The sequence below is a fragment of the Catharus ustulatus genome, chromosome 3, assembly GCF_009819885.2.
Source record: "Catharus ustulatus isolate bCatUst1 chromosome 3, bCatUst1.pri.v2, whole genome shotgun sequence".
Lineage (NCBI taxonomy): Eukaryota > Metazoa > Chordata > Aves > Passeriformes > Turdidae > Catharus > Catharus ustulatus.
Genome location: NC_046223.1, coordinates 5527112 through 5546229, shown reverse-complemented (window position 1 = coordinate 5546229; position 19118 = coordinate 5527112). Strand labels below are relative to the sequence as shown.

Below are 19118 nucleotides of genomic sequence, written 5' to 3'. Positions count from 1 at the left end.
TCTTTGATGCAGTTGCCCCAAATATCTACCCATTTGCCACCTGCAGCTATTTTTGGTTTTCCCATATCAGCTCCAAATTAATCCATAACAGCTTCAGAAACTTATCTCTACCTGCACCTCAAGATTTCAAAACAGACAAGTAAGCACACTTTTCAAAGTATCACTATAATTCCTAGTGCTGCTAACTGGAACATTAAAACAAAATAAATTTCTAAAGATTAAAGAAAAACATGAAGGAAGTCTGTCACATCTCTATTCACCATATCAGAACAATTTGTATTGCTTAGAAACACTTCATTTCATTTTTAATTACAATTTTTAAATGAAACATATTTCAATTAAATTACTCCAAATTATTCCTATATAAGGAAAATCAACTCATGAAAGAAAGTCACCATATACTTGTCAGGCAATATAAATATTGTGATACAGTCTAAATCTATACAACAAATTAGTTATTGCACTAATTCAATCATAAAAAGCTATAATCACTGCAACATCTATCAAGAATTTTCAGTCATTATGTCTATTGTAATTATCATGAATAGTAATCACATAACCTTTTAACAAGGCTGATAAAGGTAATAAAGTACACTTGATATACACCCTACCCAGCAGGGCCAACACTTCTGAGCAGGATAAGCAATGGTTACTCTCAGAACATAAATAACATATTCTAATTAGCCTATAGTCAGCAATTTATATTGCCACGCTACTCTTAGATAAAAGCTTTTTGTTTATACTCAAAAATAAGACCAAGGATATAAATGAAACAGGATTCTCAAAGCAAGTCATTAATACTCCAATTCTAAAGGTCCAAGCAGCACCAATGTAAACCCTACCATTTAAACCAGCTGAGGAGCCCTTTTTTTTGAAAGGCATCATATCTACATTTTATTGGCTTCTTTTGAAAGTATTCAGAACTATTTCCTGCCACGTACCTGAATAATTCCAAATACTTCCCTCCTGCCTCTTCCAAAGTATGACTTTTGCTTTTTTTTTTTTTTTAACCAATTTGCAACAGCTTTCAAAGCAAGTTAATATATAGACAAGAATTAACACAGAATGATATAATAAACAATGAAAGATTGTTTGTTAGAGAAACGATAGTACCATTGTATCTAGATTCTTCTGGATGTTGTGAGTTATCCAAACTGTCTGGAAGTTTTTTCCAGCCTCTACAATCCTTGGCTGGATTATTGAAAACACTTGGTGAGAAGCACACTGTGAAGTACACTTAGATCTAAGACCCTCCCCAAGAAAGACAGCTAATTAGGCACTCAATATATTTGTACACATCAGATTTAAATACTGAACTTTTCTAAAACCCTATCCCACACCACAAGTTATAAACTACACAGTTTAAAGCACAGAAGAGGTGACCATTCTCCCTAGAAATCTTCTGCTGTTTTTTCTACACACTGAATGTTGTGTTACTGTGATTACTTGCTACTCATTACTGCGATTTAGTGGCTTTTCCCTCTCTAGTCTATTTACAAACATACTTTTTTATAAGGCAAGCTGGTCAGGGAACAAGTCTTTTCATTTCACTTTCATTAACAGAATTGCTGCATAAAAATCAAAGATATATTTTGTTCTTAGTTACAATGTTATATTAGTAGGATAAAGTTACTAATCACAAACTTTTTTTTTTAAAGCATCAAGGCAATGCTGCTAGTGGGACAAAACTTAGTTGCGCCTTAAAAAAATCCTGAAAATTACAAACATTCCTGCATCCAGACCACCCACCTTTATTTTTCTTTGATGTTTAAAAACTGCTTTATGCAATTATAACTCACCCTTGCTTCATTCTGCTGAAGCTTTTCTTCCATACTTAAAGCTGTCGGAGAATCCAAGAGTGCAATCTAAAATCATAAAAAGTAAACATCAATTCAAAAAGAAAACAGTCACAGTTTCTGGGGCAACCAAATGAAAGGTAATTGTTCAACTTCCCTGAGTCTTTAGAATAAACTCCTTTGAACCTTCAGATATATCATTTTACCTTGAAATACTGTAAACAGAATAATCAAAATCCTGTCAAGGCAGATATTTCAAATACAAACTGGTTTGAGAGTACTATTTTCACTCATTTCATATGCACAGCCACACACACAGAAATCAGACACATTTATAACAGGTAACTCCTAACACAGTTTTCTTTATATTTCTAAAAAACATTACAATTTATTATGCATTAATAGTTATTTATTTTGCTTTATCTTTAATAACTATATCTTAAGGTACCTGGCTTTAAAAGAGGAAAATTACTGAACAATACAAACACACAGGCAGTACTCATTGTATTCAGTACACTGAATCCAGCACCAATTTTGGTAATCAGTATCTTCAGATCTACAGAAGCATTTGCAATACAGTGTTCTGGTGATACAAAGGAAAACCACAAAAGAAATTATACAGAGATTTATACTACTGCGCATACATAACACACCACCTGCTGTTTTATGAACCATCACAAATTCAACAAATTTAATCTTAAATGCTTTATTGTATCCCACACAGCCATCTACCACATCCTACCAATGAACCAGATTTATTTTGCAACAACCACTATTTCACAGCTTGAAACTAGGTCAAAGCATTCAAACTTTGCAAGGGGTCCAAGTTACATCTACTTTGCTAACTCTAAATCAAACCATGATTTGAAAAGAAATTAATCTTCCCCTCCCAAAGAGTATGAAAGAAATACAAGTAATTCAACCCCATAAAGAGTTTTCTAATTGTTTGCAACAAAGCAGAGGTCTCTGCTCCAATCATCTACAATATCCATTTCTACCTCCAACAGTGGTTCCCATCCCCTTTTTTAGCAAATTTTTTATGGCATGAAATCCAGCTGAAGTCCTGCTCTTCTACTAACAATGGTCCATGCTGAACTGAAATTTCACACTGCACAGAACATCTAAAAAAGAATTACACAGTTCTAGGAACAGATCTAAAGTAGTACTTTAGATACTTCCAAATTATATTTGCTCAAGTATGAAATCTAGTAGTCCTGAATGGCATTATGTAGAAGAGACAACTGGCCTGAGTCAATTGGATATTCCTTACTGCTACTTTGGTTTCACCATCCTGGGAACACAGGAGAAACTAAACTTAACTTGAGCCTGTGCAGCAACTGTTTACCGCAGATCACACTGATAGAGCAAGAAAGAGAATCATGCAGAAGTGAAGCAGAGCATGATGTTTGTTTTCTTACACTAACACTGAAAATATTTTTAGATATTTAGCATGCTATGTGCCTTCTAATGTACTGTACAGCCAAACACAAATAAAATGTATTGTTTAAATCCATTCATACTCCACATTTTCGTATTTATGTATCTTAAGTACTTTAAACCTTCTATTTCTTTTATAATACTGCACAAAGTACCTTTTCAGTCCATCAGGACAGACCCAGAAGGTATGCTCCTTCAGTCCCCTTATGCTGTGTTGGCTACCTGTCCCACAGCACACTGCAATCCAGCTCAGATTATATTATGAGAAAGCTAAAAGCTTTGGGATGACAATTTTTCCCCCCTTACGTTAAAAAGAGATAATCTGGTAGCCATATGGAAACTGATTCAATCAGGAAACTAATATTCATTCATAGCCTCAAAGAACTTGTTTACTCAAATCAATATAATGAAAGATAATTACATTCTAGAAATAGATGTTATAACTCAAGGAAAATTACACATAAATTCCAAGTAAAGCTAACCTGATTCCCTTGAGCAAGCAGGGCTTTCAATCGGGCTATTTCAGCTCTCAGCTCACGGATCAGTTTGACGTTAGGATCCTCATTAATAGTAGGTTTGTTGATGATGTTTTTGGCTCTATTTGCATAGCGAAGTGTACTTAAAGTTTCTCCATAATTGACATCAGCAGGTGAAATAGCTAAGGACATGAAATCAGAAGAAGTTTATCTAGCACCATATGTTTCATTTACTGAAGTTAGTTTGTATTTTAAAAGTCAGATAAATTCGATGCGGTGAAGAGACAGAAATACATCATTTACCAGTATGGATACAATTTGTTCCAACTCTTCACCTAACTCCACTTTCATGTCACTATAACTTTGCATAAGTAAACACTGTATGAGAAAAGTGTATTAGGATAATCAGGTCTAACAACCAAGTGTTGCGAAGAAATAGTGCTGTCAATCTATTTAACATTTACATTTCACTGGTAAACATAAATACCGATATGAATACTTCATAGGCTTTCTTGCTATTTTTTACAAGAACAGTTGGGAAAACAGTGAATATTTTTAAGTATCGATGTAATCATTGAAAAGACAAGACATTCCAGGTGAAACACTGTGAGGAAATTAAACAGCCTTAAAACAAAAAATAACCAGACAGGAGAACCAAAACAAGAGAAGAGCTTCTATAATTTACAAACCTAGTTGTTCTCCTGAGCTGCAGGCATCTGGCAGCTCACAGAACTGCCAGCTATCTGATGCATCATAAGAAGTCAGTATTATTTTTCAAGCAACCTAACCAGGAAAAACAATGCATTTAAATGCAAGTGCTAATGCTATTCTTCCTTTAATTTTTCTAACAATACATATGATGTTCCAAATTAAAAATATAATTAAGGCATCCAAATAGATGAGTAGAAACACAGAAGAGAAAACCATCCAGCAATCTTAATGATCAAACTGAACAAGAGACCCAGACAATCAGACAATGAAAACACCTGAAAAACTAATTAGGCAACTAAAATAATCTGTTCTTTCTCATTCTGTCAAAAACAATAAATACTTTCTTTGTGGCACGGACCCTGAGCTACAGGAGATGCACTTGGAAACAGCCTATACTTTCCCTAGCTCACACTCTCACTTCCCTGCTTTTCTACTGTCTCTTCTCCACTACTCAATTATTCTCTTTCTGGAAGGATGTTACAATATGTTACAGAAATATGACAAATCAAAATCAGACATGATTTTCTACAGCCTTTTCTACAGCTTAAAGTGATCTTCCTGTATTTTTTTGTGCTTAATTATAGAAAAGGAAGGACAAATCCAGACAGCTTGTTGGGCTGTTACGGAATTCTACCACAACACCTGCAACAGTAATTCTACTGTTAGGGAAAAGATCAACCATCAGGGCTCTGCCTAGCAGAAGCATCACTAATAGACGAGGAAGTAGCTGAAAAAGAAGCTGGGTACTGTAATCATTAGTATAGGTACCGAAAGCTCACTGTGTTTCTAAAACTTCTCTTCCCAATCACTTTGCCAAAAAAAAAAAAAAAAATTTACTCAACCATGGAATTGCAAGAAAGCAGCAAGAAGAAAGCTGCCAGCACAGCTTTATTTAAAGAGTCAGAAAACCAAAGCAGAGTCTGGTCCACAATCATCTATTGGCACTACTATGATTCTCCTGAGGAAAACAAGTGGCATGGATTCCAAAAAATCCCCAAAATCCTGCAACAAAGGAACAGCTATCTGGAGAATGTGACTAGCTCTGAAGAACCAGAACTTCATCTCATACATTTTACTCCCTCTCTTCTGCTATCCGACATTCCCAAAAGGGAACTGCACCAGTTAAAACCACATTTCATTTGAGCAGGAAAGAGTGAGAGAAATTTCAGAGCTGCTCTTCTCTCACATCCAGTGATACCTGGAAAAACTTGACAAGTGGGCCCACAGGGATACAATAAGGGTCAGTAAGTCCAAGTGCAAGGTGCTGCACCTGGGTTGGGGCAATCCCACATGCACGTACAGACTGGGAGAAGAACTCACTGTGAGCAGCCCTTCAGAAAAGAAATTAGGGGTTCTTTTTGGTGAGTGAACATGAACATGCTCAAGGCCCAGAAAGCCTGCTGCATCCTGGGCTGGCAAATGGTTTTATGCTAAAAGTGAAGAGATTTAGATTAGATACTAGGACAAAATTCTTCACCCAGAACGTGGTGAGACACTGCAACAGTGATGTACTAAGGCCTGAACAACAGGCCCTGAGCCAAAGCTGACATACAGATGAACCTTCCAACCAAATGTTACATATATATTTGGTCATTAAGAGAGTATTGTTATATATATGTTCATTTATTGGCAACACATGTATTTACCTTTACATATCTAGAAACTGGATAAAGCAACATCTAGCCTAATTTGGGGGGTATTTCAATCAAAGACAGCTCCCTTGGTTCCTCCTAGAGTCCATGCCAGGCTTTGGGAGAAAGCCAACAGGAGAATGAAATTAGAAATTATGTCAGCTTGTTTGTTTAACAGTATAAAAACTGGGCCACTGTCATAGCAAGGTTGGAGCCTCCTGTCCTGAGATGGACACACCACAGGAGTTCCCAACTACCAGGTGTGGCTCTCCAGTCCTTCCTTTGACAGCCTTTCCCCACAGCTGATGTCTCTCACACTAGGACGATGTATCTTTACTAGGGTAACCTGGTCCTGTGTCTTTCTTAACTACTAAAGGCATTCTTTCACAGTAATGATCAGGTGCACTTCTTAGCTTCTCTTTTTGTAATTCTTTGCTAATTATTACATGCTTTGCTTAGCTTATCCTTTTGTGATTGTTTAAAGTTTTACATTATAATAAATTACACTGTTCCTTAATTTGGTGTCTGTGTCTCTGACCCTACCCACCAGCAAAATAAGGCTGGAGTAGATGGAGGTCTAAGCAACCTGATCTAGTGCAAGGTGTCCCTGTCCACAACAGGAGGGACGGAACTAAACGACCTTTAAGGTCCCTTCCAACCCAAACCATTCTATGATTTCCAACATCCAAAATCTTCACCTGCCCTTAAACATCATCCTGGCTTCACTTTGTTTTTTTGGGAATGGAATTCCCATTCCAATCTGTTGACATACAAATTTGTTGCAATACATATGGCATAGGTGGGGTGTTAAACTGCATAATCCTTGCAGACCCTCCTATGGGCAAAAAGGAAACCATATAAGTTTTCATGACAACTGATCATAATTAAATTTAGACAAGAAGTTAAAATGTTGTGTGCTTTTAGAAGGTTAGATAAAAGTAAATGCCTTGCCCAAAGGATGTCAAAAGAGACCAGGTTGCTACTAACGCAACAAAAAGCAAGAGTTTGGAACAGCAACTGATTCACACACCAGTATAGACCAGATGCACAAAGCTTTAAATACACTGTGCAGAGTGTAAGTAAAAGACAGAATGTTACTAGAAAGCTAAGAAGGAAAGAAATCACTATGTGTAAACCATGTTCTGCCTTAACAAAACATCTGGAATCTAAATATTTACATCCACTCCTATTAAGCATGAACTATTCAGAATTTTTAAAAAAAGTAAATTTGAAACACTTACTGGCAATCATGATAGTTTTGGAGTTTCCTCCTAGGCTATCTTTTAATAGCCAAGTCAACACTGAGTCCCTGTAAGGCACAAATACTTGTTTCTTCTTTGAAAGAGGATTTGTTGCATCCTGAGATAAATCAGCTGGGATGAAGAGGTAGGGGAAAAAAAATAAAATTAGGTCTTTTAATTTCTTTTTAAAAATGTGTTAGGCCATAATTTGTGTAAGTAAATAAAGGTAATTTGTGTAAGTAAATAAAGGTAATTAATGACTAAAAACACCTCAAGACAGACAAGCACAAAAACCAGACACTTACCTAAGGCAGAAATTACATTTCCCAGAGTAACTAGAGATTTGTTAATGTTCCCTCCTTCCTTCAATCTAACCCCTGTGGCACCAGTGGCATCTGCTCTCTCACTTCCAGCAAGATCTACCAAATGAATCTTGCTAACAGTTTCACAAGGCATTTCAGAATCAAATTTAGCCTACAGAAAAGAAAAAATAAAACAAAGTATGTTAAGCTAAGATACTGCACTTTTACTGAATCAAACTTCGTGGCCTTTTTCATGACATGACTGAATTTAACTTATTTACTATAGCAGATCTTGAGAAGACAGGTGTATTAGAGGTGCCACTGAAAGCCATTTGATAATGAATGGCTGCATAACTCCCATATTATTTCTTTAAACTGTAATATTTGCAACTTTTTAGCCATTTACAGACAAGCTGTGACACTGTGAGTTCTAATTTACATGATGCAGTGACCATGTGCTGCATTCATTTTATTAAACTTGCAACATCTGTATTGTATTTATATATTGCTTTCAGCAAGTTATAGCATGCACAGGCAAATTTACACTCAATTCCTCCCCCACCTCCAAGTTCTCTTCATGTAGCAGGTCATCCATGTGCTTTCTAAAAAGCCCCCAAAAACAACAACAAAGAGCAAGACTCATTCGAAAAGGAGTTTACTACATAAAGCAAACACATCACTATGCTCTAAAGAAACATGTCCAATCTCTCTAAGGAGTTTTGTTTTGTTACCTGAGTGAAGTTGATTGTGAAAATGGCATGAGACCTGCTACTAACATCATTCATTCCAGTTGCAGCTGTCGTCCTATTTATATTTCCTGCATCCATAAGTTCCTCAACATCAGCATAATTTTGGACTAAATGTTTAGACAAGTCTGAAGAAAAGCAGAGTGTTACAGTATATGTTCTTAATTTTCTTTACAAAAAGATTCAAATTACCCTCAGTACTGTAAACTATTGCTGCAATTAGCATTTCTTGTCATACTTGTTTATTACCTAAGGAGAGGAATGAGGCTTCATATGAATACACATTAACAGTAAAAAAGAAAAAATATGCAATCTTATTAAATTATTTAGTGGAATAACATAAGCATAATCCCACAAGAGACATGAACCTTCCCTGGTAGAGAACAGATTAAGACAATTAGATCCTAATAGGTTTTCATTTCATCTAAATATCTAAGATTTATAAATTATAGTCAACAAAGTATTAAACACAATTGCCTCTCTTAACATTACTTAAAAATGTGTTATAGATTTACAGATGAAAATTCTCATAATTTTAGGATTGGGAAAGCAAGTAGAAATGCAAAATTAGAAGCAATTCTTCAGTGCTTTTCACCAAAGTAAGGCACTGCATCCACCATAATTTATATTTTAAAAGATAAAATGTCCTGTACAACTAGACACTACATTTTAGGATATATTAAGGTAATAAAATATGCAGTGTGAAACAATTAAAGTGTTTTTACCCTCAACGTAAGGCCCTTCTTTCGGATGTTCCCGTATTCGTAAATTATTTGTTTTTGATGACTTCCGTCGGAGAAGATCTCTCACACGTTCATTATAAATTTCCAGGTAACTGAAAGAAAAAGAATAGAAAGCCACTGACTGATTCAAGAGCCTTTTATAAATGGAAAGCCATACTAACACAAGTTTGAAAGCAAGAGGCTTGGAGAAAGAAAATAGATCCAAAGATGGCTTAAGATAATAATGACTACAAGGTATACTGTATCATAAACGAAAAAGCCAAAAAAGCAAGAAGAAAGTGGAAAGAAATCAGACATTACTAAGATCAAGATCTCCTAATGTTAGTCTGAAATAAAGGGTAAAACAAAGGAAGATGCTGTCCAGCAGCAAAGGCATTTGCACTGTCATATAAATGCCGCAATATGCAGAGCTCTCAGCTTGAAGGTACAAGTACTGCACATTTTGACTACAAGTGCCAACAAAATCGATTACGGGACTGAGGCCAAGCATAAAAACTTATTTTTGAAAAATACGCACTTTTCCCAGAGATAAAGTGAAACAGAAGGACTGTAACTGAAACAAATTTGATAACCTGCAAACTCTTAACATGCCAAGACCTACCTGACTTCTGTTCGAAAGGATGCCTCATTCCGCTTTGTTTTTTCACTTATTTTGCTGAATAATCCTTCACAAATCCGAGGTATCAAACCTGCATCACCCTGCAATAACAACAGTTTTAATTATAAGGCTATATATGCATGTACAATATATTTTGAAAAATAAAACCCTAGATGACTAATAGGGAGTTTAGACTCCAGAAAGGGGAAAAATCCAGACTTTTCAGCAAACACTCTCTTGCCCTTTATTTAACTGCAGTCACCTTGCCACTTTAACCCCTTTGTGTGCGGAATGTCACACAGCTTCATTGCTTTGCTACTGGAATGCATTTTGTCCCTGTCATTCAGTTTGAATAGTAACAACTGCTTATGGCAGAGACTGGCTCCCCAGAGTAAGTAATGAACTTATCTTACTGGCCTTATCTCACCAGTATCTTAACTGCTTCTATCTCATTTCATTGTGGACTTGGCAACAACTGCAAAGACAGGACAAGAGCCATATACAAACACCCATGGGACATTCTCATTCAAACCCCTAATTCTCAGGTCACAGTCTTTCCTGTGTTGAAAAGTGCAGCAGGTCCACCGAATAAATTAGTACATGATGACAAAATTAAACCTTCATTCACTGTATCCCACAATCCAGCCAAATTAAATTCAGTATTTAACTACCCAATGTTTGTCTCTGCTGATGGAGTTTTTATGCATTAAATGCTTCATTGGTTTAATAAAGCAAACTGAATAAAACCTATCCCACTGAGATACCCAGAAATTTAGCATGCAGCTTTCCTTGCTTATCCAGGAAGAACCCTCTCCAGCCAAGCAGTAAGATATGGTGAGGGTTTTGCCCAGCAGAAGAGGAGCAGGAGAGTGCCATGCAGGTCTAGTCTGGTCTCATATGACATAAGGGTGCTACCTTGCAGCTTCTTCCTTTGCCCAGATAAAACTCCTAATTCATCATCCGGTCATTTCTGATTTTTAATTATACTTTATCTCTCCGTTTTGTTTTTTCCCAGCTTCTTCCTCCTCTTAATCAGACATTCTCTATCCTTCTCAAACCAAGCTTCATTCTTTGAAATAATAATCTATTCTCTGCTCCTATCCTTCCTAGCTCTTCACATGACAGCACCTTGGGTTCAAAAAAAAAGCACAAAAAAAAATCCTTGATTAAGAGAGAAACTTGCAGATTAATCAGGCTTTTTTTGAGACAGCTGCCTCTGGCAACGGAGGAGCAGCTTTTCCCAACATCTGTCAGTTATCAATCTCCATTTCCAGGTATTTTCATGTGTCAGTGTTGGAAATTCCCATACACATTTTATTTTATTTTAAACAACGGAAGAGGGAAAATACTTTTCTTTCATCTCATGCTTGGAAACAACTGAATAGCTTTAATTAAAGCTTAGCAGGAAAAAACATGGAAGATCTATCACACAGTTTTACGCAAATCATTAGTGTCTGACATAATTCAGCAACCACAAAGACAGGTTTAAAATAGGAAGTACAAACTCTGAGTAATTTCAACCCTAGCAATATAATGTTGAGAAAGGAAGTACACACAGTTCCCCAAGTATTAAGCTAGTAAAATCTACATCTTAAAGAATATACACTCTTTATTGGAAACTATATTTAAACACTTTCTCATTTTCACCCCCTGGAGCTGAAGGGCAGCACCAACTACAGCTAGGACTATTTTTTTTTCTGGCCTACAGAGTTTCCAGACATGGAAATCAGAATAACCAAAATAGGTAGTTCACTCCAAAGCCGAATTTTCTCATTAAAAGCCAGCTCTTCTTTTATGCTATCTAACCAGAAAACTCCCTATTGCAATTTAAATGTACTGAGTTGTGCCCATCTACCTTGAGCATAAGGAGCAAATTATTCTCTGTAACAGCCTTTCAGGTCTTGGCTTTTAATCCCCCACAGTCTTGCCTTCTCTGCACAACCCAAATCTGACTTTCCTGGTATTTTATAGATCTCTGCTCATTTCAGCATCTCTGCTCAATATTCTAACTGGCCCAATATTTCTTGAAATGATTGCTGTACACAGAATTGCAGAAGAAGCCTTCCAGAGCCAAATACAGCAAATATTGAAAACAAAATGAGAACAGAACCCAGGTTTTTTAAAGAAAAGTAGGGAAAAAGGAGTATTTATTTTCAATTCAAGTTTTCTTATAGAACTGTAGTTTCTCTGACAGGGTCATCAATTTTGAAGCATTTAACTTGCCAGCTAAGTGTACTTTATATGCACTCTATATAAAGCCAGATTAAAGTATTTATGTATCATGCCAAGAAGATTAGATCTTTATTACAGAATAGTGTCAAACAAACTTCAGTATCTATTCATTTGCAAACTGTTTTGATGATTACAGTCATTATATATAGTGAGGCAGTCTCATAAAAATGTCACTTTTATAAATTTCTGAAGTAGAAATCCACACCTAGGTCGTGAGATCTCTTCTGGTTGCAAACATGTATTCTGCTTATGATATTGAGGTAAATATAAAGCTACTTATTTTGTGACAACTGAAAGAAAAAGATTTACAGCTAATTTACTCTCCTAAACTAGAGGAGGTGCAAAGAGCCCAATCTTACTACATTTCAGAAGAGTGATCTATCCAAAGGAGGATAAGTGTTAATATTCTCCTTTCATTTCTACTGGGAGAAGACACAATACTTTTCTTTGCCCAATGATTAACAAATGAAACTTGCAGAGGCTGCCTGGTGAACAGGCTTCATCACTCAGCCTTTCTAAACTGCTCCACCCCAAAAGTTTAACAGGTTCTCTCTGTCCTTGAACAGTCGCAGAGGTCACTGCGAGAAACCCTCCCATCCTTAACTCACAAACTGCCAAATACCTCCTATCACACCTTCCTCTTCCTGCAGTGCTCAATAGGACATAGTCCTTAAAATTACATTTCCTGCATAATCTCATAAGGGTTTGATGAACTACTGTCATGCTCAATTTCTGCTTCTCACCTGACAGCCTTCTCTAAGAACCTTTGTAGTCTTCTGACTCTTCAGAAGAGGTTTAAAAAGCACATATCTTCAGAAAAAAGCAGATCATTAATTTTCTCAAAATCAGTATCTCCTTTTTTTCAAGTTGGGTAGAGAAAATCAGCAGTAACATTTGAAATGTTTGGCTTTGTTACTGAACAAAAATTACAGTAATTTCACGAATACAAGCCGCACCAATTTGACTAAGATTTTGCTCCTAAACTGGAAATGCGGCTAATACTCAGGAGCGGCTAATATGTGAATAATTTTCTGACATTTACAACCTCAGAAGTGCCGAGCCGAGCTGCTGCAAAGTCGGCATTTTGCGATTGTTACAAATTGCTACTCTGTTCCACCGCGGGTGGAGCCTGGCTCCCCGCAGGCAGCACGGGGGGCGGGGAGAGAGGCGGGAGAGCTCCCTCCTTCCCTCTTCTACCACAGCCCGGGGGAGAGACGGGGGGGCCCCGCGCCGCCATGGCCGTGGCTCGGGGAGGAGAGGGGGGACCCGGGCCGCCACTGCCGCGGCTCTGGGAGGCGGCGGGGGGCTCCGTCCTCGCCCACCGCCGCCGCCACGGGAGCGAGGGGTGCTCCGTCCCTGCCTGCCACCACAGGGCAGCGTCGGGCCGTGGTGACCGAGCCCAGTGGCAGCGGTGGCTGGCCCCCAGTGGCCCCGCCGGGCGGCAGCGCCGGGCTGGGCCACCTGGCCCCGTCAGCAGCCCCTAGCGGGCCGAGCCTGCACAGCCTTAGCTGAGCCAGTAAACCCCGCCCTGCCGCCGTTCTGTTACTGTTTGGCAACTTTGTTGCACGCGGGTCCTCGCTGCGAACGACAGAGCAGCTTATTTATGGACAAAAACCGAAATATTTGCCAACACCCAGAGATGCGGCTTATAGTCAGTGCGGCTTGTATTCGTGAATTTACTGTACTGAGTTTTGTCCAAAACAGCAGAGCATCACTTAAATAAACTTCTTCCAACTATAAATATCTTTCCTTAAAAGAAACAACTTCCAAAACATCTGATTACTACTAGAAGGTGTGACACATGAAAGGGTTAGTAGCATACAGACAGAAGCTTTTAAATTCCATAAAACCATGCTCCTGCAACAGCATAACTTTAATCCATTACAACAAACATAAGCACGTGCTCGTTTGATATGGGACAAGAAGTGGACACTGTCTACCTGGAATTCTCCAAGGCTTTCAACATGGTTTCCCACAGTCTGCTGCTAAAGAAACCACAGTGTTATGGTCTAGACAAGGGGTCTGTGTGGTGGGTGGGAACTGGCTTACAGGCCGCACTTAGAGGGTGGTGGCAAACAGCTCCTTGTAAAACTGCAAAACTCTCATGAGTTAGGACTCCAGGAATTAATACTGGGCCCAAGCTGTTTAATTCTTCATAAGTGACGTGAACATTGGGACCAAGTGTACCACAACAAAGTCTGATGATGACACCAAACTGAGTGGGGAGGTCAACATTTCAGAAGGGACAGCAACCCTGGAGGAAGACCTGGATAAGCTGGAATAGTGGGCTAACAAGAACCTTATGAAGTTCAATAAATGAAAGGTCTTGCATATGAGAGAACATAATCCAGGAGTGCAGCAAAGGCTGGGCTCTATCTGGCTGGAGAGCAGCTCTGTGAAAGGGACCTGGGGGTCCTGTGGACAGCAAGCACAATCTGAGCAAATAGTGTGGCAAAGAAAGCCAACAGGATTGCTGGACTGCATCATAAAAACCAGGGCAGAGATAAAAAAGTCATTATCACACTCTACTCAGCACTCATCAGGCCACACCTAGAATACTACATTCAGTTTTGGTCTCTGCCATACAAAAAAGATGTGGACAGGTTGGAAAGGGTCCAGATAAGGGAGACAAGGATGACCAAAGGACTGGGAAGCTGCCATGTGAAGGCAGAAAGAACTGGATTCATTCAGCCTTGAGAATAAAAGGAGAAGAGACCTTATATTTAACAAGTGCCTACAGAGAAGATAAGAGACTCCTGTTTACAAGCAGTCACATGCAAAAGACCAATGGTAATAGATACAAATTACTCCTGAAGAGAATAGGACTGGATATAAAGAGGACCATTTTTCATCAAAACAATCAGCAATTGGAATAATGTCCCCAGGGGAGTGGTAGATTCCCCAACAATCAACACTTTTAAGATTCATCTGAGCAGGATGTTGGGCCATCTTGTCTTGACCATGTTTTTGCCAAGAAAAGCTGGACCACACAATCCTTGAGGACCTTTCCAACCTGGTATTCTGGCTCTATGAAAACACAACATACCGCATTTCCCATCATGGTGTAGGACTTCCCAGATCCTGTCTGTCCATATGCAAAAACACAGGCATTATAACCTTCAAAAGCAGATTTAAGCACATCCATACCAAGATTTTTGAAAACCTAAAAATGAAAAAAAAAAAAAAAATTTAAGTCAACAGAAGCTTGGGGAATAAGATCAGCATCAGCCCAGCATGGCAAATATTGAAGAATACCACAACACAGAAGCAAAACATAGAGGTATTTACTATAGGAGAAGAAATTAGTATTTCAAATAAAATTCTAATTCTTACTACCATATTCTGTTTGCAGCACTGCAGTAGTTTGTTTTGTATTTCTTTCTCTGTCATGGAATACTTGACATGCCAAATTGCTACCTTTCTTTTCTAAAGCCCCAATTTCTTTCAGCAATCTCAGCTACTCCATTCACTTTTCATTATTGTTATTATCTTTCTGTATCTTATATATGTTATTATCTTTTTGTATCTTCACCAACTCTCCACATTCTGCTAATATCCAGTCCCCTCTCAAAAGGAAACATTTGGTTATGCTGTCAGTTTCTTCCTTTGTTTTTTTGGAGGGTTTGGTTTTCTTGGTTTTGGTTTTTTGCTTTAATCAAGTATAAGAACATGACCCATAATCTTCTCTGTATTTTCCCCCTAAGTGGCTTTCACATAGCAATGCTTTTTAGGCTGGCAAACATGGAAACTTGTTTTTAATGTTAAACCATTTAACCCCTTCTCTTTTACCCTCAACATGCAATAATTAGTAATGATCCCTTCTCCACCTCTCATAATATGGGACTCTTTTCTCACGTAGTAAATTTATCTCTCACCAGATGCCTTCATCACCTTCCTCTACAATACTGGCTCCAACATCCCTCGCAGATTTACCTGACCTTTCATCACCATTACCCCTCATTTCAATCCATACCCCTCACTGGCCAAGGAGTAACACTTGGTGCAGCATTTGTCCCAATTAAAATATTAACTGAAAAAAAAGAAAAGTTTGTTTGGATGGGACACCCCTTTGTCACAACAGGGCAGTAAATATCAAAATTCTATTTGTTTCTCAGTCAGGAATACAAACTAAGAAGCTTGATGGCAAATTGCCATCCCCACTCAAACTTTGGAATACTAAAGTGCAGTTTGCATCTACAAGGCATATTAATAAGGTATGTAGTATTAGACACATTTCCACTTCTTATTTTTCTGCCTTTCAAATGGAAAAATAAAACAATCATGAACAAAGGGCACTAGGCAACCACATCACCAATAATCAAGATCAATTTTATTCCCTGGCAAGATGAACGTGAAAAAGAGGCCCTTCTATGCCATTGGTGCAGTAAACTGTAATGTCTGCAGGAACTTGATAAGAGCTTAACTACAAAGTCTTCCAATTAAATATGAAATTATTAACACAAGCAAAACAGTAGCTTGTGCAGCATATGTTTAGGAATTGCACTCCTACAGATTAAAAACTCCTTTTGTTTTTGAAGTGCTGCACACAATGTAATTTAAACAACACCTGAGAAACAGTTTTTATAGCTGAGCAAGAAAAGTTCACACTCCTGCCAATACAGATAAAGAAGGTATCCATGGTTGTGGAATACACTGTAACAGCAAAATACTGAACACAGACATTGAAGCCATGTTTACAATTTATCCTATCATTACCAATCATAAAACTCACAGCTTAAAAAAATTATTGCTCAAGGTTGCTGTAGCCATCACTACATGGGCATTTTAATTTATTTTTATTTCTACAGACTCCTGACATGGGCAAGTTATAGTAATCTTGCCTCAACCTGACCCACTCTGAAACAAGTAAATGGCACCAAAAGGAAAAATTTTCTAATGGGAAATTTATCACTTACATGTGGAAACTGGGCATCAGTACAGACCACAACTCGGGTATCTATTTGTATACATTCAACTTTACTTTGCAAATGGTTATTTTGACAACAATTAACTTCATTGTTTCACAGCAAATTTGGATTCTGGAAGTAACCTGCACTGCAAGAGCCTACTAACACCATGAATCTCTTCCTGGGGTTCCTCTAATGTGGTCTTGTCTAACACAGCTTTCCAGAAAAATATATGATCGAAACTGCTTTAGTTAAAATAAATAAAGAGCTGATTCTGCATGCTCAATTTAAAGCATTTCCTAAAATTCTAGCAAAGTCATATAGCCTGAAACACCTGCCTAAAACCACTCACTAGAATCTTGGGTTCAAATCATTGCTCTCAAATACATTACTACTTCAATATGCCACAGTGCTGAAGTAATCAGGGTATTCCTACACTGATGCCAAATAAAATGCATGCTTTCTGGTATTTCAAAAAACACAGCAAAAAAAAAATGTAATCATCAAAAAATAAGAATCCAGAAAGTTTAAGAATATGCATGCTCAAACCCTTATACCTCACTGAAATAAAATAAGTATTCCGAAAATAAAAGGACGTAACACTTACCCTGATGGTTAAACAAAAAAATTCCAAGTCTAAATTCCCCAGCAATTATAGTCATGGTATATATAATGGTAAACCTTGTCATTCTCATAAATATTTTTAAATTGCTTCAACTTACTGTTTCTTATGACTAGTTTTAGTTGTGAGGTTTTTTAGGATTATCCATTGCAGCATCCCTGACTTCAAGAGTTCCTGAATAGATGGCATACATACTAAGAAGGTATTATACCCAGCTGGCTTACAGGATATTCAGTAAACCATTGTATTATTTTAAGGGGAAAGAACTACTCTCACTTGAAGCTTACAGCATCAAACCAGAAGAGAAGTCAGCAATCACAACTTACTTGAGATTCACTTAATAAATTTATTAGGGAATGGGATAGAACTGAAAAGTTCAATATTCACATGAAATGCAAGGTCACAGACAGTCTCCATTCACCTGAAAAATGCCTACAGCTCCATGTTTAGTTTTCTGTTCTGACTGTGCAGAAAGAAAAACTGTTTTGTCCTTTCCCCAAGTGAATACTCAAGGGAGGAGGAAAAAAGAATCTTCTTCAATGTGTACCAAGGTTTTTGGACCAAGGAAAAAAAAAAACAAAACGCCACCAAAAAAATCCACACCACACTTCAAACAGATGTTTCTAAGTGAATTAAAGCTATATGCTTCTCAAAAGTGATTTTTTTCTGAAAAGCTTTTCGAAACCAATTTCAGCGCTTAGAGATGCTTTCTAACTTGACCTTACACAATACTAATCAGACAAAAGAACTTAAAAGAAGGCATTCAGCCTGCTGTATAGAAAACATACCACTTACATTGTTAGATGAGTTAAAAAAAAGAACAAAGCAAAATTCAAACTCTCAAGTACCTAGAAAATTTCTAAATTACAGAAGAGTTCTTGCAATGGAAAGAAGTTTCATGGAATGCTTTCAAGCCAAAGAAAAGGGAAACTAAAAAGATCAATTATTAACATTCAGAAATCCTACCATTTCTTGACAAACAAAGTTGGGACTTTTACTGTCTGCTGAGAAATAAGAAAAATCATAGGTAAATGTTTTTGTTCTTTCTCGTCCTGTGTCCCCAGTAGCCCCCTCTGGTATCTGTTAAAAAAAACAAACAAAATAGCTGGTACAACACATCCTGATAAAGTAATTAAAAACACTTGACAATAAATAATCAGAATGCAAATCTAACATTACACTATATACATTTAGAAATGTGTTATGACAGGTCAGATTATGATTCCAACAACACTGACAAAATCAGGAGGTATGCCCTTCTGCAAGAAAGACAGTCACATCATGAAGCAGCACAGCAGGAATTGTTTGGATTTTAGCTTACTGCTTCTAACCACACAGCACATTTTTATCACAATACTCAGGTTCAGTTAAATGAGTCCATATATGATGTTACTATAATCAGATATTATCCTACACATATAATTTATAGGAGTCAGAGAGACATTTGCACCATGAACAGCACTTCAATGTGAAGTCATAATTAAAGAAGGAGTGACAAACTTGTGTAAGGCAATCATCATGTTCAAGACATGACAGCTGACACTGTACTTCAGCAATACTCACCATGCTCCAAATGACTCTGAAGAAACTACACACTGAAACTCTTTTTCATGTATTAGTCACAAGAAACTACCTTGCAAAAAACAATCTACTGCATGTGGCCTCTCTTGGTGACG

At 37.5% G+C, this 19118-nt stretch overlaps 1 protein-coding gene across 1 annotated transcript in view; it reads right to left on the bottom strand.

Moving 5' to 3' along the window:
- The window catches only part of LOC116993472 (kinesin-like protein KIF16B), a 152521-nt gene that overhangs the window by 117145 nt on the left and 16258 nt on the right, over positions 1 to 19118 (bottom strand). The window contains exons 3-11 of the mRNA XM_033054089.2: positions 18409 to 18522; positions 14960 to 15076; positions 9685 to 9782; positions 9066 to 9175; positions 8326 to 8468; positions 7598 to 7766; positions 7293 to 7424; positions 3716 to 3891; positions 1800 to 1865 (exon numbers count right to left, since the gene is read on the bottom strand). Of these exons, the coding sequence (XP_032909980.1) occupies positions 1800 to 1865; positions 3716 to 3891; positions 7293 to 7424; positions 7598 to 7766; positions 8326 to 8468; positions 9066 to 9175; positions 9685 to 9782; positions 14960 to 15076; positions 18409 to 18522 (1125 nt within the window). The remainder of the gene's footprint in view (positions 1 to 1799; positions 1866 to 3715; positions 3892 to 7292; positions 7425 to 7597; positions 7767 to 8325; positions 8469 to 9065; positions 9176 to 9684; positions 9783 to 14959; positions 15077 to 18408; positions 18523 to 19118) is intronic.